The sequence below is a fragment of the Jaculus jaculus genome, chromosome 1 (assembly GCF_020740685.1).
Source record: "Jaculus jaculus isolate mJacJac1 chromosome 1, mJacJac1.mat.Y.cur, whole genome shotgun sequence".
In the NCBI taxonomy this organism is placed as follows: domain Eukaryota; kingdom Metazoa; phylum Chordata; class Mammalia; order Rodentia; family Dipodidae; genus Jaculus; species Jaculus jaculus.
The window spans coordinates 314,812,510-314,838,298 of NC_059102.1; the positions used below are offsets into that span (position 1 = coordinate 314,812,510).

At 41.8% G+C, this 25,789-nt stretch overlaps 2 protein-coding genes across 2 annotated transcripts in view; one reads left to right on the forward strand and one right to left on the reverse strand.

Moving 5' to 3' along the window:
- Sdhc (succinate dehydrogenase complex subunit C) overlaps window positions 1-25,789 on the reverse strand; it is a 48,929-nt gene that overhangs the window by 14,433 nt on the left and 8,707 nt on the right. Inside the window, exons 2-4 of the mRNA XM_012951852.2 lie at window positions 21,879-21,935; window positions 14,623-14,724; window positions 5,519-5,580 (exon numbers count right to left, since the gene is read on the reverse strand). Coding sequence (XP_012807306.1) covers window positions 5,519-5,580; window positions 14,623-14,724; window positions 21,879-21,935 — 221 coding nt within the window. The remainder of the gene's footprint in view (window positions 1-5,518; window positions 5,581-14,622; window positions 14,725-21,878; window positions 21,936-25,789) is intronic.
- LOC123463401 (ubiquitin-like protein 5) lies at window positions 14,855-15,105 on the forward strand. The gene has a single exon (XM_045158503.1). It carries the CDS (start codon window positions 14,855-14,857, stop codon window positions 15,074-15,076), a length of 222 nt encoding a protein of 73 aa, XP_045014438.1. The 3' UTR covers window positions 15,077-15,105.

Here is a 25,789-nt window from a genome sequence, read left to right on the forward strand (position 1 = left end):
GACATGCGTCACCACACCTGGCTCTGATATATTGTTTTAAATATATATTGTATTTTTTATTATTAGATATGGACATATTTTGTATGTAAACATCACATGTTGGTACCATCCTTTCCCTCCTCCTTGCCCCTTTTCTGAACAGGCCTTCCTCACTGGGGATGCAGGTCAACCCCATGGGGATGTGGGTCATGCATTATGGGGCAGCAGTCAGTTATGGGGGAGAGGAAATGTGTCTGTGCAAAATGTCCTAACTTGTGGCCTAACAATCTTTCTGGCCCCTCTTCTGCAAGATCCCCTGAGCCATGCTGGGAACATTTTAAGTCTACTTCTGTGATGGGCACTTAGGAGCATCTAGATGTCTGGTTTGGTAGGTGTTGAGTGTCCTCAGTAACTTTTTCCATTACCCTTGTGCTGATATTAGCTTAAATGAGAGAGCAGCACTCTTGCTCATTTTCCCAGCTCCTCTGTGGTTTCAGCTGGGTCGTTTATCTCAAGTCCAGTTCCCATTCTGCACCTGTCCTCACACTGGCTGCCTGATATACATTTTATCTAAAGTGTTGTCACACTAATTTCACCATGATGTGTTCTATCCATCTGCTTGCTTTCCTGTTAATTCTCTCTCAAACTGAAGAATATTTATGTGTTAAGATAAAGTAAGGCATTTTTTAGAAGCATCTTCTATTCTGGTGACAATGGGTTTCCCTATAGATTTTCAACCTGGAAAGACATGGATAAGACAAAGAAGTCATGATGTGCAAACAACTAAGAATGAGATATTGCTTTTGTTTTTTTGAGGTAGAGTTTCACTCTAGCCCAGGCTGACCTGAAATTCACTATGCAGTCTCAGGGTGGCCTTGAACTTAGGGTAATCCTCCCATCTCTGCCTCCCTAGTGCTGGGATTAAAGATGTGTGCCACCACACTTGGCTGTAAGAATGAGATTTTTTTTTTTTTTTTTTTGAAGCAGGGTCTCATTCTAGTTCAGGCCAGGCTGACTTGGAACTCTGTTGCCCAGGTTGGCCTCAAACTCAGACTCAGATTAAATATGTGCACCAATGCACCCTGCAGAATGAGATTTCTTTTTCTTTCTTTCAAGGTAGGTGGGGTCTTGCTCTAGCCTAGGCTGACTAGGAATTCACTATGTAGTCTCAGGTTGGCCTTGAAATCACAACCATCTTCCTACTTTGGCCTTCTGAATGCTGAGATTAAAGGCATGCACCAACATGCTCAGCCAGAATTATTTTTTAAGATTTTTATTTATTTGACAGAGAAAGAGGGAGAGAGAGAAAGAGACAGAATGGGCATGCCAGGGTCTCTGGCTGCTGCAAATGAACTCCAGACATGTGCACCCCCTTGTGCATCTGGCTAATGTGGGTCCTGGGGAATCGAACCTGGGTCCTTTGGCTTTGCAGGCAAATGACTTAACTGCTAAGCCATCCCTCCAGCCCCAGATTGAGATTGTTTTAAAAAATATTTTTATTTATTTATTTGAGAGGGAGGCAGAGAGAATGGGTATATCAGGGCCTCTAGCCAATGTACACAACTCCAGATGCATGTGCCACCATGTGCATCTAGCTTATGTGGGTACTGAGGAATCAAACCTGGAATCTTAGGCTTCTCAGGCATGTGACATAACTGCTAAGCCATCTCTCCAGCCCCAGAATGAGATTTTTAAACGACAATGATAGACATTTTCTGAGAGGTACAAGATTAAGCATTCATTTATCAGTATAAATAATGATCATCAAAAGACCTATATTAGGAAACATTTAATTAAATTCTCAGTCATAAGTAGGCATTATAAGTAGAAAAGGGAATGATGTTCTAGGAGATTAAAAGGTAAGTCACCAAGTGGCTATGGTATTCGTGATCTTACACTGGCTGACACTACCTACACAGACCTGCACAATAAGAGGGGGAAAATATGGTGACACCGAGGCTGGGGAGATGGCTCACCTATTAAAGGTGCTTCCTGGACTGGAGTGATGGCTTAGCAGTTAAGTGCTTGTCTGTGAAGCCTAAGGACCCCAGTTCAAGACTTGACTCTCCAGGACCCATGAGTTTGTTTACAGTGGCTGGAGGGCCCTGGTATGCCCATTCTCTCCTCTCTTTCTGTCTGCCTTTCTCTCCCTGTCACTCTCAAATAAGTAAAAATAAACAAAGAAAAACAAAATTTTTAAATGGTACTTGCTGCTGAAGTCTGCTGACAGGAATTCGATTCCCCAGTACCCATGTAAAGACAGATACACAAAGTGGCATATTCATTTGGGGTTTGTCTCCAGTGGTAAGAAAACCTGGTGTGTCCATATGCTCTCTCTCTCTCTTAAATAATAATTAAAAAAATTTAGAGCTGGAGAGATGGCTTAGTGGTTAAGTGCTTGCCTGTGAAGCCTAAGGACCCTGGTCCAAGACTTGATTCCCCAAGGCTCACTTTAGCCAGATGCACAAGGGGGTGCATGCGTCTGGCGTCTGGAGTTCGTTTGCAGTGGCTGAAGGCCCTGGCGCGCCACACGCCAATTCTCTCTTTCTCTCTCTGCCTCTTTCTCTCTCTGTTGCTCTTAAATAAATAAATAAAACTAAAAAGAAGACATAAAAAAATTTAAATGATGACATCAAAATAGAAGAAAAACTAGTTGGAAAGAAGGGATTCAGTGGAGAAGCAACTCAGGAGCAGGAAAAGAAAGAGTAGTAGGGGAGGATTACGATCATAAAATACTGTCAACATGTACAGAAGTTGTCAATAAACTACTGCTAACAAAAAAGGTCAAGAGCTGAAGAGATAGCTCAGCAGATGAAACACCTGCCTGCAAAGCCTAGTAACCTGGGTTCAATTCCCCAGTACTCACCTAAAGCCAGATGCACAAAGTGGCACATGCATCTGGAGTTCATTTGCACTAGCTAGAGGTCCTGGTGCACCCATTCTCTCTCTCTCCTTGCAAATAAATAAACAAACAAACATTTTTAAAAAGGTAATCTTCCTTTCTCGAGATCTTAATGCATTTTCTATGGTGTAAGGTCTACCTGATCTTCAGTCTTTCTAAATGGGGACTAAAGTATATAAAATAGACTACAATGGGTTAATATATACTGTGAGACTCTTCTTCCTTCTCTCTTTCTTTCTTTTTTTGGTTTTCCAAAGGAGGGTCTTGCTCTAACCCAGGCTGACCTGGAATTCACTATGTAGTCTCAGGGTGGCTTTGAACTCACAGTGATCCTCCTACCTCTGCCTCCCAAGTGTTGGGATTAAAGACATGTGCCACTAGGACCAGCCTGGTTTTTATTTTTGTTGTTGTTTGTTTTGTTTTTGAGATAGTGTCTCACTCTGTAGCCCCACTCTGTTGCCTGGTCTGGGAATTCACTCTGTAGACCCAAGCTAACCTTGAATTCTCAGCAATCCTGCTTTTGCTTCCCTCCTCCACCTCCCCACTGCTGGTATAATAGGCATAAACTACCACACCACACAGGATATCACATCTAAGGCCAAAAGTCCAAGACCTAGGAAGCTAATGTAAAACTTAGTAGCTAAACTGGGCATGATGGTGCATGCCTTTAATCCTAGTACTCGGGAGACAGAGGTAGGAAGATTACTGTGAGTTCAAAGCCAACCCTAAGACTACATAGTGAATTCCAGGCCAACCTGGGCTAGAGTGACACTGTGACACCCTACCTTGAAAAATAAAACAAAACAAAACAATAGTAACTGAAAGGCCATCACCCAGCACTCTGGAGGCAGAGGTAGGATTGCTAAGAGTTCAAGGCCACCATGAGACTACATACTGAATTCCATCCAGGTCATCCTGGGCTAGAACAAGACCCTACCTCGAAAAGAAAAAAAAAAAAGAAAAGAAAAAAAGAGGTACAGAGGGTAAGGTCTAGAAGAATCTCAAGTTAAGAAGCTTCTGTGTGGGCTGGAGAGATGGCTCAGCAGTTAAAGGCTCTTGCTTGCAAAGCCTGAAAACACAGGTTTGATTCCCCAGTACCCACATAAAGCCAGATGTCCAAAGGGGGTGGATGCATCTGGAGATCATTTACAGTGGTAGGTGGACTTAGTGTGCCCATTCTCCCTCCCTCCTTCTCTCTCTCAAATAAATACTTTTTAAATTTTTATTTATTTGGGAGATTTATTTGACAGAAAGAGAAAGAAGCAGATAGACAGAAAGAGAATGGGCGCACCAGGGCCTCCAGCCACTGCAAACAAACTCCAGATGCATGTGCCACCTTGTGCATCTCACTTATGTGGGTCCTGGGAAATCGAGCCTCGAACCGAGGTCCTTAAGCTTCACAGGCAAGTGCTTAACCACTAAGCCATCTCTCCAGCCCATAAATTCTTTTTTTAAAAAATGCCTCTGTCCACATAGCGCTGGAAGATACCACCTCCCATCAAATGGATATGTTAAACCTAAAAACTAGTTAGGTAGTTAAACAGTCAGCATACAGGGGAGCAAAATATGATGCCTCCAAAGTCTTAAAATCTGATTCAAACTTCACAAAAATTTAGAAAACAGGGCTAGGGACATAGCTCAGAGGTAGAGTGCTTCCTTAGCGTTTATGATGCCCTGGGTTCAATCCTTAGCACCAAATATACACACCCCAAATTAAAGACAAATGAGAATAGGTTACCAGTAAACATAGTAGTATTCATCTAGGTTACTGTATGTATGTATGCATGTGTGCATGCATGTGTGCGTGCATGCGTATATCCATTCATCTCCGGTACTGGCCAGCAAAAAATTTAAATTGTAGTCATTCTCTTGAAAGGTATATACTACTATAAAAATATATCAGATCCCAGAAACCTGATTTTAATTTGAAGTCCATGTAATAAATTTTCCTGCTTGAAGTGAACATAGTCATTATCTAAGACTAGTGTACAATCAACTCTGCAGCTATATTTCATATTATATAAATAAATAAATAGACATATTGAGTTCCAAGATTTTGTGAAACTGGTTAGTGAGTTAGTCTTTCTAGGGTTGGTCATTCTAGATAAAAAAGAATGACTGTTAAAATAGATATTCTAGAGGAATAAGGTTTATGACTGATCTTGAATTATGTTTCAGCAATAATCAGTAATTCCATCTCTGTTACATTTAAATCTCTGCTATCTGTATTTTTTTTCTTTCTTTCTTGTTTTTTTTTTTCTTCGAGGTAGGGTCTCACTTTAGCCCAGGCTGACCTGGAATTCACTATGTAGTCTAAGGTTGGCTTCAAACTCACAGACATCCTCCTACCTCTGCCTCCCAAGTGCTGGGATTAAAGGCATGTGCCACCATGTCTGGCTGCTGTCTTTAATTTTAATAAATATTGAAAAGTGCTAGAAAGTGAGTTAAATATCTGTTAAGAAAAAAAAAAACCTAGGCATAGAGGGAACACATAACTGATAAATGAATTAATAAGCTTAAAGGGACTCAGACTCGAAATGAAGTTGTTGGACTACAAAGCAGGTAGTGATAAAAGCCATAGAAAAATCTCCAAAACTCGGCGTGTGTTTGTGTGTGTGTGTAAAGATACATACTTACCTCCACTCAAGGCCACACCCGTGCCACGATGACAAATGGACATTGCCATAGGAAGAGACCAACTATAAAGAAACATACAAAGATAATCTTTAAAAGGAGAGGATGACTCCTAAATAGAAAGTCCATCTTAGTAAAGAAAATTCTGAAACAGATACAATTTAAAAACAAAACAGATTTCACAGTTTGTTTCCACTTTCTAATTTGAAAATGAAAAGTTGGGCTGTGGCCTGGCTTAGAGGTAGAATACAATAAAGAATGTTGAATCGAAAGCTGGGTGTGGTGGCATACTTAATCCCAGCACTGGGAGGCAGAGGTAGGAAGATCTGGAGTTCAAGGCCACCCTGAGACTCCATAGTGAATTCCAGGTCAGCCTGGGCTAGAGTGAGACCCTACCTCGAAAAACAAAGACAAATAAACAAAAAAAGTTGAATCCATTTCAAGGAAAAAAAAATTATTTATTGAAGGAAAAGTATCTGCATCACTGTTAGATATGAGAAAAGGGTAAAGTAAAATTCAAAATCTTTGCACCAGGAGAAACAACACAGTCACCATGCTAACACCAATTCAAACTTGTATAATTAGAAGTGTCAAAAAAGAAAAAGAAAAAAAGAAAGTGTCATACTCAGCTGGTAGGGTGGAACACACCTTGGGTGTCAGCACGGGGGAGACTGAAGTAGGAGGATCACTGTGAGTTCAAGGTCAGCCTAGGGCTATAGAGTGAGTTCCAGATCAGCCTGGGCTAGAACAAAGACCCTGCCTATGTGTGTTGGGGGAAGGAAGGGTGGTGGCAAAAACAAAAGAAAGTAATCACACTAATGTGACTGCCAGGAGTTAAGGCTAACTTGGGTAAATAGTTTACCACAAAAAAATTCAAAACAGGGTGGTAAAGATGGCTCAGCAATTAAAGGTACTTGCTTGCAAAGCCTGATGACCCAGGTTTAATTCCCCAGTACCCACATAAAGCTAGATGTATCTGGAGTTCATTTGCAGTGGGAGAAGGTTCTGGCATGTCCATTCTCTTTCTGTCTCAAGTAAAATAAGTAATTACCAAAAAATTCAGAAACCACCAAACCAAACAAGAATTTGATTTGGACAAATCATGGTGATGAATACCTATAATCCCAGCACTTGAGAGGTAGAGACAGGAGGATTTGGAATAGCATGCTTCAGGCTAGGCTATGAGTTTATCCAGAAAATCCAAATAATAAAATAATCACTGAACTATGACCACTTGGCTCCTTCTGTTTCCCCACTGACAATAGCAAAGTAGAAGAAAATCTGAGTTTTTATTTACCAGTGCTGCACAGAATATATGTTCATTCTTTTTATTTTTTCATCTATTTTCATTTGAAACAGGATAGACTGGTCTTGAGCTTGGTGTGTAGCCCAGCTGGCCTCTAATTTGAGATCTTCCTGCCTTAGCCTCCCAAGTATTGAGATTACAGGCAGTTCTACCACACCCAGATATTATATATCCCAAACATCTCTACTGAACATACTATTTGTTCCATAATAAATAACCCACCCCATGGCTCAAAAGTCACCATAGTGCTGAGATGTAACAGTAGAGTGTTCAGCACTGAGACATCTCTATCATACCCTCCAAGACTCAGGGTCCATTGCGGAAGAGGTGGCAGAAAGAATTTAAGAGCCAAAGGAAGAGCAGGACTGCTTACACTGCAATCTTTTAGATACAAAATGACCTTGATATTAATGACCTCACAGGACCCAACACTATATACAGTAACAGAAGGAAAAAATGATGACATCAAAATAGAAGAGAGACAGGAAAAGGTATGGCAGTGTATTTCTTTAATCCCAGCATTTGGTAGGCAGAGGTAGGAGGATCACTGTGAGTTCAAGGCTAGCCTGGAACTACAGAGTGAGTTCCAGGTCAGCCTAGGCTAACCTTAAAAAAAAAAAAAAAAAAAAAAAAGGAGGTATCCAATATTCAATGGAGGGTGAATTTGAGAGGGAGAGAATAGGGGTGGGAAAGGGAATTATCACACTTTATTGTCTATACTTATGAAAACTGTCAATAAAAGTTAACTATGCCATGCCTTTATAGCTAATTTTCCTAGGTTTAGTAAGAATTCCTTAATCCTCAGTAGTTCTTAAATATTAAATCAGCCGGGCATTGGTGGTCCAAACCTTTAATCCTAGCACTTGAGAGGCAGAGGTAGGAGGATCATTGTGAGTTCAAGGCCACCCTGTCACTACATAGTGAATTCCAGATCAGCCTGGACTAGAGTGAAAACCTACCTTGAAAAAACAAACAAACAAACAAAAAGGTAAAACATCATTAAATCCCTTTTTAAATCATGAATCATCAATTTGCCAAAGAATTTCCATAGAAAAACAATGAACAACAGATATCATTATAGTTTAGTACCCATGCTCAGGAGGAGCTACTTGAATCCTTAGTCATCAGGGAAATGTAAAACTAAAAGCACTTTGAGGGGCTGGAGAGATGGCTTAGGGGTTAAGGTGCTTGCCAGTGAAGCCTAAGGACCCATGTTCTACTCTCCAGGTCCCATGTAAGCCAAATGTACAAGGTGGCACATGCATCTGGAATTCTTCTGCAGCAGCTGGAGGTCCTGGCATGCCCATTCTCTATCTGCCTCTTTCTCTTTCAAATAAATAAAAATTAAGGAAAAATACCAAAAAACAAACAAACAACAACAAAAAAACCCAGTTTGAGATTCAAAAAAAAGAAAAAACAAAAAAAAACCCAAAAACTAACGGGCTGGAGGGATGGCTTAGCAGTTAAGGCATTTGCCTACAAAGCCAGAGGATCCTGGTTTGACTCTCTAGGACTCACGTAAGCCAGATGCACAAGGGGGCACATGCATCTAGAGTGGCTGGAGGCCCTGGTGTGACCATTCTCTCTCTCTCTTTTTCTCCCTCCCTCCTGCTTCTTTCTCCCTCTCAAATAAAACATAACAAATGCTGGAGAGGATATGGGGAAGAAGAAACTCTTATTCATTATTGGTAGTAGTACAAATGAGTGCAGACACTATGAAAATCAGTGTGGAAATTTCTCAAAAAGCTAAAAATCAGGACTGGAAAGATGGCTTAGTGGTTAAGGCGCTTGTCTGTGAAGCCTGTGAAGACCCATATTCAACTCTCCAGATCCCACGTAAACCAGACAAAGGTGAGGCAAGCACAAGGTCACACATGCCCACTAAATGGCACAAGTGTCTGTTAGGAGTTTGCAGTGGCTGAGGCCCTGGTGCGCCAATTCTCTCTCTAAAAATAAAATAAAATAAAATAAAGCTAAAAATCAAACTACTATATGATCCTGCTATACCATTTCTGGGCATATACCCAAAAGACTCTATAGGCTACTGCACAGGTACTTCAATGTTCATGTTCACTGTAGCTCTATTCACAATAGCAAAGAAATGGAATCAACCCAACCTAAATATCCATTAACTAAGGATTGGATACTGGCACACACATGCACACAATGAATTTTGTTCATGTGTAAAGAAAAATGAAATTTGCAAGAAAATGGACAGAACTGGGAAAGATTATACTAAGTGAAGGAATCCAGGCCCAGAAAGACAAAAATCATGTGCTCTCTCATATGCACATCTTAACATCTATTATTTCTATTTAAGTAAACAAGGTATTAAACTCAATAGGGGAACACAAAAGAGGAGCAAAAAGTACTTAAAAAGGGTGAGGTGGGCAAAAGGCACACACAAGGCCATGGTGGGAAAAAGGAATGGGGAGAGAGAGAATGAAGAAAAAGAGAGAAGGGAAACAAAGTATTGTTTGTTTGAAAAATGTCAAAATGGGGCTAGAGAGATGGCTTAGCAGTTAAGGTGCATGCCTGCAAAGCCTAAGGACCCACGTTTGATTCTCCAGGTCCCATGTAAGCCAGATGCACATGGTAGCACATGTTTCTGGAGATCGTTTGCAGTGGCTAGAGGCCCTGGCATGCCCATTCTCTCTCTCTCTCCCTTTTCCTCTGTTTCTAATAAGCAAATAAGTAAAAGTAAATCTTAAAAAATATTAAAAAAGAAGAAAAATGTCAAAATGGTCAGACGTGGTAGTACACACTTTTTTAAGTATTTTATTTTAATTTATGTATTTGAGAGAGAGAGAGAGATACAGAAGTAGGCAGGTAGAAGAGATACAGAAGTAGGCAGGTAGAGCTGGGCATGGTGGTGCACGCCTTTAATGCCAGCATTTGGGAGGCAGAGGTAGGAGGATCGCTGTGATTTCAAGGCCACCCTGAGACTACACAATTAGCCTTGGCAAGAGTGAGACCCTACCTTAAAAAAAAAAAAAAAAGGCAGGTAGAGACAGAGAAAGAATGAGTGTGCCAGGGCCTCCAGCCACTGAAAATGAACTCCAGATGTATGTGCTTCCTTGTACATCTGGCTTATGTGGGTCCTGGGGAGTCGACCTGTGTCCTTTGGCTTTGCAGGCAAGTGCCTTAACTGCTAAACCATCTCCCCAGCCCAGAATTACACACTTTTAATCCCACCACTCAGAAGGCAGAGGCAGGAGGATCACTGTGAGTTCAAGGCTATCCTGAGACTACATAGTGAAAGAAGTCCTGGTGTGCCCATTCTCATTCTCTCTGTCTGTCTCTCTCTCTCTCTCTGATAAATAATAGATAGATAAATAAATATATATATATATATTTTGGTTTTTCGAGGTAGTGTCTCACTCTGGTCCAGGCTGACCTGGAATTAACTCTGTCATCTCAGGGTGGCCTTGAACTCATGGAAATCCTTCTACCTCTGCCTCCCAAGTGCTGGGATTAAAGGCGTGTACCACCACGCCCAGCTAAATAAATATTTTAAAGAAAGAAAATCAAAACTGTTTGAACTGGGCTTGGGGGCACATGCCTGTAATTCCAACACTTGAGATGTAGAAGCAGGACTCAGGCTTTCAAGACCAGCCTGGACTACATACAATAGTGTTTCAAAAAAAAAAAAAATACAACTATGGCTATCTCACATATTTTTCCTTGACATTCTGTCTGGGAAATAGCCAAATATTTTCTGCTGTTTCCTTTTCCCCACAACTAGAGAAGCAAACAACTGCCTTGGAAGTCTATCATCTTTTACATGACTTGTGAAAAAAGGCCAGGTTCTTAATATACATTGAGAATTATTTGGAACATATGCCATTATTATAGCCCTTCTCCAAATCTTCTTCAAAAAATATTCCACCAGCCAGACGTGGTAGTACATGCCTTTAATGCCAGCACTTGGGAGGCAAAGGTAGGAGGATCACCATGAGTTCGAGGTCACCCTGAGACTCCATAGTGAATTCTAGGTCAGCCTGAGCTACAGACCCTACTTTGAAAAAAAAAAAAAAACAAAAAACTGACATCACTTATTAGCCTCTTTCTGTTCTAGTACCATGTTCACTTTCTGCAATCAGAATTATTTCTGGAATCTCGGCTGGAAAAACCCAAAGGGCTGTGGTATTTGTGGAGGTGGTTAAAAAAAATGGCCAGTCTCCTTGGCAAGAACCCAAGTAAAGAGGGTAGCAGAGCTCAAGATGTTTTTGCTACATTAGCTTTTAAATAATGTTTAAAAAAATTTTTTAAATACAAAAGCAGAGTCTTCTTGGATGATCTAAACAAAATCAGCTGATACCGCTACTTCTAAGGACTAAAGATTTATGTATGTATGTACATAGTTACATGTATGCATGAATGTGGGATATGACTGTGAACATTTATTTTAGCTCTATCTACTGACAACCTAGAAGCAATGATATCTTGGCCACATTGAATACATCTAACACCCAGATACTGATTTCACAAGAAATCTTGATGTGTACATGTACGTGTGTGTTTGGGTGTGTGCAGAGGTCAGAGATTCACAGCAGGTATTTTCTTAGTAGCTCTCCACCTCATTTGTTAGACAAAGTCTTTCACCAACCGAGAACTCACTGACTAGGCTAGACTAGCTAACCAGTGACTTTTAAATTTTTTTACATTTTACTTTATTTTAATTAATTAATGGAGAGAAAGAGACACAGAAACAGAATGGGTATATCAGGGCCTCAAGCCATTGCAAACCAATTCCAGATGCACGCACCACCATGTGCATCTGGTTTATGTGCGTTCTGGGGAATCAAACCTGGGTTTAAGCTTCCTAGGCAAGTTCCTTAACTGCTAAGCTATCTCTCCAGCCCCTGTAATGACTTTTGAGGCCAGCCTGGACTACATGAGATCCTGCTGAGAGAAAGGAAGAAAGAAAGAAGAAAAAAAGAAAAGAGAGGCTCTCCTTTGCTCTCACAAATAAATAATAATTTTAAAAAGAGAAAGAAAGGAGGAAAGGAAGGAAGGGAAGAAAGGAGGAAGAAGGGGAAAAAGAATTATTTAGGTTTCCAAAGTATCTTCCCAGAGTTACATGTTGGGTCATGATTTGCAGAGACATTTATCATACTAATAACTGGGGGCTAACTCCACAATGCACGACCCATTTTCATTAACAAGGAGGGTCTAATGGGAGGGGGTAGATCACAGATGAGCCTAAATAATGGTACCAAACTGCCTGTATTTACTGAAAAGAAAACTAATAAATTAAATTTAAATTAAAAAAATAAAGTTACGAAAAAAATATATACATTAATAAACACATGAACTTTATAGTGGAAAAACCCAACAGACATGTATTTTTTATTCTTTTTTAAAAAAAATTATTTATTTATATTGATAAGACTTATCTTTTTTTTTTTTTTTCCCCCGAGGTAGGGTCTCACTCTAGCCCAGGCTGACCTGGAATTCACTATGGAGTCTCAGTTTGGCCTCAAACTCACAGCGATCCTCCTACCTCTGCCTCCCAAGTGCTGGGATTAAAGGCGTGTGCCACCATGCCCGGCTGACAAGATTTATCTTAAGTAGGAATAAAAGTTCACTTTGTGTCACAGATGAGCCTAATAATGGTAGCAAACTGACTGTATTTGATGAATATAAAACTAATTAATTTAAAAAAAAAGTTCACTTTGTGGACTGTGAATTCCTACCAAGCACAAAAGCCCTAGGTTTGGTCACCAACACTGCATAAACTAGACATGGTGGCACATGTCTATAATCAGCATGAGGGAGGTGGAGGTAAGAGGATCACAAGTTCAAGGTCATCCTCAACTTCACAGTTAGCTTAAAGTTAGCTTGGGCTACATGAGATCTTGTCTTTCAAAAACAAACATCAACACAAAAAACAAAGTCCACATCTCGAATAATACAGTAAATCATCATGTAACTCCTGATACAAAACACAGACAGCACCACTTCAGAGATATTCTTGTCAAAATGAATACAGAAACATTAGATACACCAAAACGGAGTAACAGTCTAAAAACATCAATTTCATAAAAAGCAGCTGGGTGTGGTGGCACTCAGGAAACTGAGGTAGGAAGATCACTGTAAATTCGAAGCCAGCCTGAGGCTACAGGTCAGCCTGGCCTAGAGCAAGACCCTATCTGGGGGAGCAGGAAGTAGGGATATAGCTCTAGTTGGTACAGTGCTTGCCACGCATGTATGAAACAAGCTTGAGGCTAGGCTGGTGTACATAAATAAAGACTGTTCCACAATGAAGATTTAAAAGACATGAAAACTGGGATGGGGTGATGGCTTAGTGGTTAAGGCCAAAATAACAACAACAACAACAACATAATAATAAGACATGACTCTGAGACTACATAGTGAATTCCAGGTCAGCTTGAACTAGAGTGTGAACCTGCCCTGGAAAAAAAAAAAAGACAAGAAAACTAATAGTAATTCAAAACTCTGGGTTCAACCATGGGCCTAAAATGGACATCATTAGAATAACTGAATTCACAGTGATCCTCCTACCTCTGTCTCCCGAGCACTGATAAAGTCATGCATCACCAGGCCTGGCTCTCTCTTTGGTATAGGTGGTGTTTGTTGAGACGTGCACAACTTGCGTGTGTGTGGAGGCAGAGGACACCGAGTGCCCTCCATCACTCATCTTAGTGCTTTGCTTGAGACAGCCTCTCACTGCTTTCAGAGCTTGCCAGTTTTGTTTTGTTTTGTTTTGTTTTTTTGGTTTTTCTAAGGTAGGGTGTCACTCTAGCTCAGGCTGACCTGGAATTCACTATGTAGTCTCAGGGTGGCCTCGAACTCTCGGCAATCCTCCTACCTTTGCCTCCCAAGTGCTGGAATTAAAGGTATGCCTCACCACGCCCGGCTTCTTTAATATATTTGAGAGAGAGAGACAGGATGAGTATGGCCTAGCCAGAGCCCCATGCCACTGAAAATGAACTCCAGATGCATGTGCCATTTTGTGCACCTAGCTTTACATGAGTACTGGGGATTCTAACCTAAACCAGCAGCTTGGCAAGCAAGTACCTTTAACTGCTAAGTCATTTCCTCAAGTCCCCACCCATACTAACAAAATTACAGAGAAATTTATCTTTTCAAAAAAAACCATGGTGCATGCCTTCAATCCCAGCACTCTTTAATCCCAGTGCTTGGGAGGAAGAGGTAGGAGGATCGCCATGAGTTTGAAGCCACCCTGAGACTCAATAGTGAATTCCAGGTCAGCCTGGGCTAGAGTGAGACCCTACCTCAAAAAACAAAACAAAACAAAAAAAATTGGTGACTAGGCTAGAGCAAAACCCTACCTCTAAAATAAATTTTTTTTGTGTGTAATGTATGCACACAAGACACACACCTGCCTCATGCCCTTAAACACAGAATCCAGGGGAGGACATGAGGTGTCCTCCTCTATCATTCTTGTGCCTTATTTCTTTGAGACAGTCTCTCACTGAACCTCACTGTTTTTTGGCTAGACTGGCTGACCAATGAATTCTAATCACCTTAGTAATGGGTTAAAGAAAGACATGTGTGGCCACACCTGGCTTTTTTCTTTATTTTTTGGTCATTCCATGTTCAGAAACCTTTTACTGTTGCCAAATTTTTTAAGACCTCCCACATTCAGTTATACAACCGAAATGGCACACACCTGTAACCCTACCACTTGGGCAATGGAGGCAGGAAGATCAGTTCACCCTTGGCTACATAACAGAACCTAAAATTGCTGAGATCCTGTCTGGAAATACAATTAGACTCTAGATTCTAGATTTTCTGGTCCCAGAGCTCTTACCTGTAGATAGTGAGATGAGGAGAAACAGGACGGTTTGAATTTGTGTTCTTATTCCAGAACCGTTCCATCTCTTCTTTTGCTGTGGTTCCCAGAGGAACAGCACTAAAATAAAACAAGAAGGTTTAAAAAGAATTTAAAAGACTAGAGAAGCTTCTGGCTCAGAGTTGGCTGGTCTTCACCACTAGCTGGTGAGCATCTTCGCATTTGTGAGCAGACATCAGCTCCAGTCAGAATGATCGAGGTTGTTTGCAACGACCATCTGGGGAAGAAAGTCCGCATGAAGTGCAACACCGACGACACCATTGGGGACCTTAAGAAACTGATCGCGGCTCAAACTGGCACCCATTGGAACAAAATTGTCCTTAAAAAGTGGTACACGATTTTTAAGGACCACGTGTCACTGGGAGACTATGAGATTCATGATGGAATGAACCTGGAGCTTTATTACCAATAGAGCAGAATTCTTCCTCCAGCCCTGCTCCCCACCCCCAGCCATACTGGTATGGATGCTTTTAACAGTCCACATGAATAAAAACTTCAGATACTGGGAAAAAAAAAAAAAAAAGAATTTAAAAGACTGGAGAGATTGCTTAGTGGTTAAGGTGATTGCCTGCAAAGCCTAAGGACCCAAGTTTGATTAACCAGGTCCCATGTAAGCCAGATGAACAAGGTGGCACATGCATCTGGAATTTGTTTGCAGTGGTGCACTCATAGTCTCTCTCTCTCTGTGTCCCAAATAAATAAATAAGAATTAAAAATAGGCTTCATTTATATTTTCCATGACAACCTTTTGTTTTTTGTTTATTTTTCTCGAGGCTGACCTGGAATTCACTATGTAGTCTCAGGGTAGCCTCTAATCTGTGGTGGTCCTCCTACCTCTGCCTCTGGAGTGCTGGGATTAAAGGTATGCACCACCATGCCCAGCTTTATTTTTCTTAAAGGTAAGGTGGGGCTGGGGAAATGGCTCAGCAACTAATGGCTTTTGCTTGCAAGGCCTGCAGGCCCAGATTCAATTCCCCAGTACCCACATGAAGCCACACCACAACAAGTGGCATATGTGTCTGGCATTCAATGGCAGTGGAAATAAGTATCTCACCTCCATACATACACATAAATAACTTTTTTTTTTTTTTTTTTTTTGAGGTAGGGTTTCACTCTAGCCCAGGCTGACCTGGAATTCACTATGTAGTCTCAGGGTGGCCTCGAACTCATGGTGATCCTCCTACCCTGCCTCTTGAGTTCTGAGATTAAAGGCATGAGCCACCACGACCAGCATAAATAATTTTTTTTACAAGGTAAGGTTGGTTGTAAATAGCTCAGGAGAAGAGCACTTGCTTAGCATGAGAGAGGCCCTAGGTTCAATGTCAGTATCACAATGAATGAATGAATGAATGTATGCTAGGCATGGGGGCCTACAAGCATTCCAACATTTGGAAGATGGAGGAACAAGAACCAGGAGTTCAAGACCAGCCTGGGTTATATGAGACCCTGTCTCAGAAAAGGTAAGGGAGGGGGCTGGAGAGATGGCTTAGCACTTAAGGTGCTTGCCTATGAAGCCTAAGGACCCAGGTTCAATTCCCTAGTCACCATGAAAGCCAGATGCACAAAGTGGTGCATGTGTCTGGAATTTGTTTGTGGTGGCTAGAGGCCCTGGTGCACCCATTCTTTTTCTTTTCTTTTTTTTTTTTTTTTTTGGGTTTTTTCGAGGTAGGGTCTCACTCTAGCCCAGGCTGACCTGGAATTAACTATGTAGTCTCAGGGTGGCCTCGAACTCACAACGATCCTCCTACCTCTGCCTCCCAAGTGCTGGGATTAAAGGCGTGCGCCACCACGCCCGGCTCCATTCTTTTTCTTTTAATATGTTATTTTTATTTATTTGAGAGAGAGAAAGAGGCAGAGAAAGGGTGTATTGGCATGCCAGGGCCTCCAGCCACTGCAAACGAACTCTAGAGGCATGCACCACCTTGTGCATCTGGCTTACGTGGGACCTGGAGAATTGAACCTGGGTCCTTCGGCTTCACAGGCAAGTGCCTTAATTGCTAAGTTATCTCTCAAGCCATGCCTTTTTCTCTAAGTAAAAAAATATTTTGGGGGGCTGGAGAGATGGCTTAATGGTTAAGGTCCATGCCTGCAAAGTGTAAAAATTAGGTGCAACTCTCCAGGTACCACGTAAGCCAGATGCACATGGTGGTGTATGCACCTGGGGTTCAGTTTGTGGTGGCTAGAAGCCCTGTCACACCCATTCTCACATACTCTCTGTATCTCTTTATCTCCTTCTGTCTCAAACAAATAAATAAATCATTAAAAAATTATTTTTTAAAAAAGCAAATGTGGGAGGGAAAAAAGCAAATGTTGCACAAAAAAAGTAATTAAAAAAATGTGGTGGGGGGGCTGGAGAGCTAGCTTAGCAATTAAGGCACTTGCCTATAAAGCCTAAGGACCCAGGTTCGATTCTCCATGTCCCATGTAAGCCAGATGCCCATGGTGGCACATGCGTCGGGAGTTCATTTGTAGTGGCTAGAGGCCATGACACACCCACTCTCACTCCCTGTCTCAAATAAATAAACAAAAATAAATCAGAAAAAAAAATTTTTTTTATAAAGGTAGCCAGGCGTGGTGGCGCACTCCAGAGGCACAGGTAGGAGGAGCGCTGTGAGTTTAAGGCCACCCTGACACTACATAGTGAATTCCAGGTCAGCCTGAGATATAGTGAGACCCTACCTTAAAAAATTAAAAAAAAAAAGGTGAGGGAGGGCTAGGGAAATGGTTCAGTCAGTAAAGTACTTCCAGCATAAGCCTGACAACCTAAACTTGGATTCCCCAGAAACCACATAAAGCCATATGTATAGCACATAGCAACAGCATCTGTAATCTAATCTGGTTTATATTGAGAAGAGAGGCAGAAACAGAAGCCTAAAGCTCAGAGAGAGGCCAGCAGCCAGCAGCCTGGAGAACAAGAAGAAACCCTGCCTCAAACAAGGCGGGAAGTGAGGACTGATACCTGAGGTTGTCCTCTGACCTCCATATGCATGCCCACATTAACACAAACACATCTTACACACACACTGAATAAAGATCTCCTTGTAAATTACTTAGTAGACAGAAAAGGATCAAAAACAAAAGTATAAGCCAGGCATGGTGGCATATACCTTTAATCCCAGCACTTGGGAGGCAGAGGTAGGAGGATCAAATAAATAAATGAATTTAAAAAATTTGGGGGGGGGGCTGGAGAGATATCTTAGCGGTTGGGCACTTACCTGTGAAGCCTAAGGACCCCGGTTCACCCATGTAAGCCACATGCACAAGGTAGCACATGCATCTGGAGTTCGTCTGCAGTGGCTGGAGGCCCTGGTACGCCCATTCTCTATCTGCCTCTTTGTCTCTCTCTCTGTCACTCTCAAATAAATAAATAAAAATAAACAAAAAAAAAATTAATCACATACAAAGAGCAGGGTGTGGTGGTGCACGCCTTTAATCCCAGCACTCGAGAGGCAGAGGTAGGAGGATCACCATGAGTTTGAGGCCATGCACCACCCTGATACCTATTACTAAGAAATGAATAAAAGGAACCAACTTTTTTCTCAAAAAAAATAAAAATAAAAATAAAAATAAAGAGTTGGGAATGGTGGTGCATGCCTTTAATCCCAGCATTTGGGAGGCAAGGCAGAATTGCTATGAGTTCAAGGCCACCCTGAGGCTACACAGTGAATTCCAGGTCAGCTTGGCTGGAGCGAGACCCTACCTTGAAAAACCAAAGAAAATAATAGTAATAAAAATAAAGGTTGGGCAGGAGTGATTAATAGGATTACTGTGAGTTCAAAGCCAGCCTGAATGAGTTCCAGGTCAGTCTAGGCTCCCAACAAGTAAGAGACCCCACCTGGGAGCAGGGAAGGGTGAGGGTGGGGGGAGGCCAGGCAGGTATGGTGATGCATGCCTTTTAATCCCAGCACTCGGGAGGCAGAGGTAGGAGGATCACTGTGAGTAGCAGTAACAGGCCCTAGTGTACCCAGAATCTTTCTTTCACTCTCTCTCTCTTGCAAATCAATATCTAATTTGCAAAATATAAAATAACTTATAAATATTGTCACAGGTGTGGTAGCATACACATGTAATCCCAGCATTTGGAGGCAGAGCGGGAAGATGGGGAGTTTAAGACCAGCTGGATTGTAGAAAGTACAAGGCCAGCCTGGGCTATTTAAACAGAGCCTATCTCAAAAAGCAAAGCGCCAGGTGCGGTGGTGCACATCTGCAATCTCAGCACTTTCAAGGTAGAGGCAGGAGGATCACTAGTTCAAGGACATCCTCAGTTAAACAGCAAGTTCAAGGCCAGCCTGAAATATGAGACTCTGTCTCAAAAGAAACAAAAAGCCCTAAATATGACAGCTAAATCCATCTGTGATTTAACTGGATTCTGGCAAGAGAAAGAGAGGTTGGCCAGGCATGGTGGCGCATATCTTTAATCCCAGCACTAAGGAGGCAGATGGAGGCGGATCACCATGAGTTTGAGGCCACCCTAAGTCTACATCGTGAATTCCAGGTCAGCCTGAATTAGAATGAAACCCTAACTTGAAAAACCAAGAGAGAGAGACAGAAAGAGGTTGTATTTCATAAAATACATAATTTGGGGCTGGAAAAATGGCTTAGTAGTTAAGGCACTTCCCTGAGAAGCCTAAGGACTCTGTTCAACTCTCTAGGTCCCACATAAGCCAGACTCACAAAGTAATACAAGCACACAAGGCTGTACATGTGTATAAGGTGGCACATGCATCTGGAGTTTGATTGCAATGGCTGGAGGGCCCAGTGCGCCAAAATCTCTCTTACTCTCACATTTTTTTTTTAAAAAAAAGGTCAATCTGTTGGGCTTGCCTTAAAAAATAATAGGGCTTCCCCACCAGGAATAGATGGTAAGACCCTATTGCTGAACACTTCACATACTTGGGCTGCAAGGCCACTGAGAAATCCTGCTGGAACTGAGCTGATAACCTCGTCCATGGAGACCAGCTGACAGAAAGCTGGAAGAAGCCATTCTACATGTAGTTCAATGGGAAAAAGAGATACCACCGTGAAGATACTCAACAGTGGATACTGCAAGCCTTATAATTGGCCAGCCAGCCCAAATGAGCCAACGGGTGCAAATAGTGGCACATCTGTCATGGTGGAAACCAACTGCCCTCCAATTGGACTGGAGGCCTGCTCGATGGGGGAAACATATCCCTGATACTGAAAACTTAAAACAGGGGTAGTCATGAGCCCTAGGGGTGTAACATCTGCTGATGTCTGGATAAATGTATATACTATGCTTATCAAACTGCCCAGTAAGCACTTCTCTTAATATTTATACCCTTTTATTAATGCTACTCTCACTTTGGGTAGAGAATCTTCTCTTTTCAGATGGCAGTGACTTGGAATGACTCAGAAGGTATCATAGTGCTAGAAAGAAGTGACTGGAGTACTGAGTAACATCTCTATCACACCTTCCAAGGCTCAGGGTCTAATGCAGAAGAGGTGGCAGAAAGAATGTAAGAGCCAAAGGAAGGGTAGAACTCCGTACAATGTGCTCCCTCTAGACATAAAATGGCCTGGGTATCCATGATCTCATAGTGTCTGACACTACCTACACAAGACCATCATAATAGGAGGAAAAGACCATGACATCAAAACAAAAGAGAGACTGATTGAGATGAGGAGGGGATATGATGGAGAATGGAATTTCAAAGGGGAAAGTGAGGGGGGGGGAAGAGAGGGCATTACTATGGGATACTTTTTTATAATCATGGAAAATGTTAATAAAAATTGAGAAAAAAAATTAAATAAATAAAATGAATGAATGATAAAGTTTTATGCAAAAGACAAAAAAAAAAATAGGGCTGGAGAAATGGCTTAGTGGTTAAGGCACTTGTCTGTGAACCTAAGGGCCCAGGTTCAATTCTCCAGGTCCCACATAAGCCAGATACACAAGGGGCACATGTGTCTGGAATTCATTTGCACTGGCTAGAGGCCCTGGCATGCCTGTTCTCTGTCTGTCCATTTTATCTGTTTGAAAATAAATAAATAATTTAAAAGATTAAAATAATAATAAAAATTTGGGACAAATAAAAAAATCTGAAAATCAGGGGCTGGAGAAATGGCGTAGTGGTTAGGAGGTTTGCCTGAGGAGTCTAAGGACCCAGGATTATGCTTGCATAATTATAGTGTGTTATATAAGCAGACAAAGGAATATGTTAACTTACAATTCTGGATGAAATGGTTATAGAACGTTATGCCAGGCTTGTGGTGCACATCAGTAATTCCAGTACAATAGAGGTACAGGCAAAAGTATCCCTTGAGGGCTGGAGAGATGGCTTAGCAGTTAAGCGCTTGCCTGTGAAGCCTAAGGACCCCGGTTCAAGGCTCGGTTCCCCAGGTCCCACGTTAGCCAGATGCACAAGGGGGCGCACGCGTCTGGAGTTCGTTTGCAGAGGCTGGAAGCCCTGGCGCGCCCATTCTCTCTCTCTCCCCCTATCTGTCTTTCTCTCTGTGTCTGTTGCTCTCAAATAAATAAATAAATAAAAATAAAAATAAATTAAAAAAAAAAGTATCCCTTGAGCTCAAGATAAAAACAAAATTAGGGGCTGGAGAAATGGCTTAGCAGTTAAGGTGTTTGCCTGCAGTATCAAAGGACCATGGCTCGATTCCCCAGGACCCATGTAAGCCAGATGCATAAGGTGGCACATGCATCTGAAGTTCATTTGCAGTGGTTGGAGGCCCTGGCATGCCCATTCTCTCATTCTTTCTATCTTTATCTGCCTCTCTCTCTTAAATAAATAAATAAAAATAAAATATTAAAAAACACAAAATAACAGAAATCAACAAAAAATTTCATTACATTATTCTCATATATTTTCTGAAAGTATAAGATGTTTATAAGATAACAAAAAACCCATAAAGGCAATTGGTGAAGTCAATAACTAGGGATATTTAGCAGAAAGAAATTTATTTGAACAGTTAATGCTAAAATTAAAGACTATGAGGGAAAAAAAGTCTATAGAAAAAAAGGACAAGCCAGGAAAATTAGATATCAACAATGGAATCAAAAAGAGCAAATCAGTAAAGTTGAATGAAACACAACAATAAAGCTAAAAGTGAGAAAAACATTGAGGTATGAGATGGTAGCCCAGTGGCAGAAGCAAATGCAAAGCCCTGGGTTGTTGTCAACACTGCTTTTCCATGAGTCTAAAAACAAGTCAGTAATAATCCCCACAGACTTAGACACTTACTTTCTGATTGAAAGCTGAGGGTTAACGCGGGCTCGGAAGCAATGACGGCCAATATGTCTGCAAGAAAATCAATATTACACATTTATAAATCACCATCAGCGTGTCACTTTCTCTAGCATTTTATAACTTTTTATATTTTGAGAAGGAGGCAGATAGAGAATGGGTGTACTAGGGCCTCCAACCATTGCAAACTCCAGACGCATGTGTCACCTCATGCATCTGGCTTACATGGGTCCTGAGGAACTGAACCAGGATCCTTAGGCATCACAGGCAAGTGCCTTAATTGCAAAGCCATCTCTCTAGCCCCTTCTCTACTATATTAGGTACAGCAAGCTAGATGAAAAACAAAATGAGACCAGGCATGTTGGTGCATGCCCCCCGCTTTTTGAGGCAAGCCCAACAGACTGCTCCCACCCCCTCCTTTCTTGTGCAAGAGAGCGAGACAAAAAATTGGCGGGCCAGGGTCTCCAGCCTCCATAATTGAACTCCATTTGCATGCGCCACCTAGTATGCATGCGTGACTTTGAGCACTTGCTTTGCCTTGTGTCTGGCTTACTGTGGAACCTGGAGAATCAAATGTGGGTCCTAAGGCTTTGCAGGCAAGCACCTTAATTATTAAGCCATTTCTGCAACCTGGTGCATGCCTTTAATCACAGCTCTTGGGAGGCAAAGGTAGGAGGATCCCTGTGAGTTTGAGGCCTAGACTAGAGTGAGTTCTAGGTCAGCCTGGGCTACAGTGAGACCCTACTTTGAAAATAATTTTTAAAAGGCTGGAGAGATGGCTTAACAGTTAAGGGACTTGTCTGCAAAGCCAAAGGACTCAGTTTTGATTTCCTAGTACCCACAAAAAGCCAGATGCACAAAGTGGTACATGTGTTCTATTTGCCTTTTTCTCTGTCAAATAATAAAGAAAAAAAAAAAAGAGCTGGGCGTGGTGGCACACACCAGCACTAGGGAGGAAGAGGTAGGATCACTGTGAGTTCGAGGCCACCCTAAGAGTACATAGCGAATTCCTGGTCAGCCTGGACTAGAGTGAAACCTTACCTTGAAAAAAAATAAAAAGGGCTGAAGAGATGGCTTAGCAGTTAAGTGCTTGCCTGTGAAGCCTAAGAACCCCAGTTTGAGGCTCGGTTCCCCAGGACCCACGTTAGCCAGATGCACAAGGGGGCACATGCGTCTAGAGTTCGTCTGCAGTGGCTGGAAGCCCTGGTGCACCTATTCTTTCTTTCTCTCTGCCTCTTTCTCTCTCTCTGTCACTCTCAAATAAAAATACTAATATAAATAAATAGCAAATAAATATAATGTAAATATAATAAATAGCAAATAAAAACAAAAATACATAAATAAAAAGGAAAAAAAGAAAGAAAAGGAGGAATGGGAGGGAGAATGACCAGCCAGAAGAGCAAAAGAACAAGAGAAAAAATGTGTGTGTGTGTGTGCATGAAACTGGCATATTTAGAACAGACCTCATGCCTTCTACTTTGATTTGATTTGGGGAACTAGAAGGAGAACATTAGGAAACAATTCAGAAAGGCTAAAGGGCCTTATAGACAGATTAAAGGTGGACTGAATTTGGTACATTATAAACATCTCCTGAAGATTTTGGGGGTACAGTTAGAGATGGGCGGGGCAGAAGCTAGGAGGTATATAATTCTAGTACTTGGGAGGTGAAAGCATGAAGATCAGGAGTTCAAGACCAGCCTGGGTTACATGAGAACATCTCAAAAGACAAAGGGGGGGAAAAATGAGGGATGAGGGTATAGTTCAGAGTAGAATGTATGCTTGGATGCATAGGGGCCCTGGGTTTAATCCCTAGCACTAACACCATAAGATAATAGAAGATGAAAAAATGAGGGGGCTGCAGAAATGGCTCAGAAGTTAAAGGCACTGTTTCAAAGCCTGATAGCTGGGTTTGATTCCCCAGTACCTACATAAAACCAGATGTACAAAGTGGGGCATGCATCTAGAGTTTGTGTTCACAGTGGCAAAAAGCCCTGGTGTACATATTCTCTAATAAATATAATTATTTAGGAAATAATCTGAAATATCACTTACAAATGTTTTGGGGTTTTTGTTTGTTTGTTTGTTTTCCAAGGCAGAATCTCACTCTAGCTCAGGCTGACCTGGAATTCACTATGTAGTCTCAGGGTGGCCTCGAACTCATGGTAATTCCAACTCTGCCTCCCAAGTGCTGGGATTAAAGACATGTGCCACCATACCCGGTGCAAAATAATTTTGACTGAATGTAACAAAACACAATACAAAAGTTGGTAATATTCAAGAGAAATAATTTTGAGGGTTTTTATGATCTTTTGGTGTGGTGTGTGTGCAGAGGTCACAGGAGAACATCAGGTGTCTACCTCTATCACTCTTCTGCATTGTTTCAAAGACATGTAGTCTTCCTTGGGGCTGGAAAGATGGCTCAGTAGATCAGGACACTTGCTTCTAAAGCCTGCTGGCCCAGGTTCAATTCCCCAGCCATTCATGTAAAGCCAGACAGGCATTCATTTGCAATGGCAAGTGATCCTGGGAGGAGTCTCTCACTGAACACAGAGCTGCTAACTTTTCAGTACAATTGGGTGACCAGAAAGCCCCAGGAATTCTCCAGTTTCTGCCCTCCACAGGACTAGGGTTATAGGTACCCAGCTTTTTTATGTGGGTGCTGGGGAACTGAACTCACTCATGTTTGTAAAGCAGGTGCTTTTGCCTGCTGAGCCATCTCCCTAGCCCCTTGTTTTCGGATTTTTTAAAATTATTTTTTTGTTCAGTATTTATTTATTTATTTGAGAGCGACAGACACAGAGAGAAAGACAGATAGAGGGAGAGAGAGAGAATGGGTGCGCCAGGGCTTCCAGCCACTGAAAACGAACTCCCCAAACACGTGCGCCCCCTTGTGCATCTGGCTAACATGGGACCTGGGGAACCGAGCCTCGAACCGGGGTCCTTAGGCTTCACAGGCAAGCACTTAACCGCTATGCCATCTCTCCAGCCCCGGATTTTTTTACAAGTGTTTTTATTAATGTGCTCACATGTGTGTATGTGTACATCAGAATCGCTTGCCTTTGCAAACACCACTTGTGCCATCTTTTGTGTCCAGATTGTATAGGTGGTTTGGGAATTGAACTGGACTGTTAGCTTTACAAGCAAGCACCTTTAACCACTGAACTATCTTCTCAATCCCCTTTTTCTGTTTTTTGAGACAGAATCTCATGCAGCTCAGGCTCACCTAACTCATTATGTAGTCAAGGATGGCCTGAAACACTTAATGTTCCTGCATCTCTCAAGGGCTGAGATTGCAACATGTGCCAACACTGATCTGGTTTACACAGTATTATAAAAAGCACATGACAACGCCAAATTTGGTAGCTCATCTGTAATCGCAATACTTGAGAAAGTGGGGCAAGACTGCTGCAAGTTCAAAGCCCACCTTATCTACATAGCAAGTTCTAGACCAGCCAGGTGCCAGGGCTAGAGCTACACACATACATACACACATACATACACAGAGAAAGAAAGATGAAAAAATATTAAATCACATATCCATTAGTTACTTCACTATATCAAGTCTTTCCCAAAGTACTTAAGGTGATCACAATGAAATTCTGGAAGTAAAAATTTTAAGCATATTAATTCTGCAAGTTTATCCTGTATCCACCATGTGCAAAGCACCTCAGAGATTTAAGACCCAACAATTTGTCAGGGAGATTGCTCAGGGGTTAGAGCACTTGCAAGAGTGAGAACCGGAATTCCATTCCCAATAGCCATGTTCAACCTATAACCCCAGCACTGAGGGGGTTGGAGACTGAAGGTTCACAGGGGCTTGCTGATCATCCAACATCCTCCTGTGGCCTCATGTGTTCATGTCCGGTGTGCACACATACATACACCATATACACAAACAAATACACATC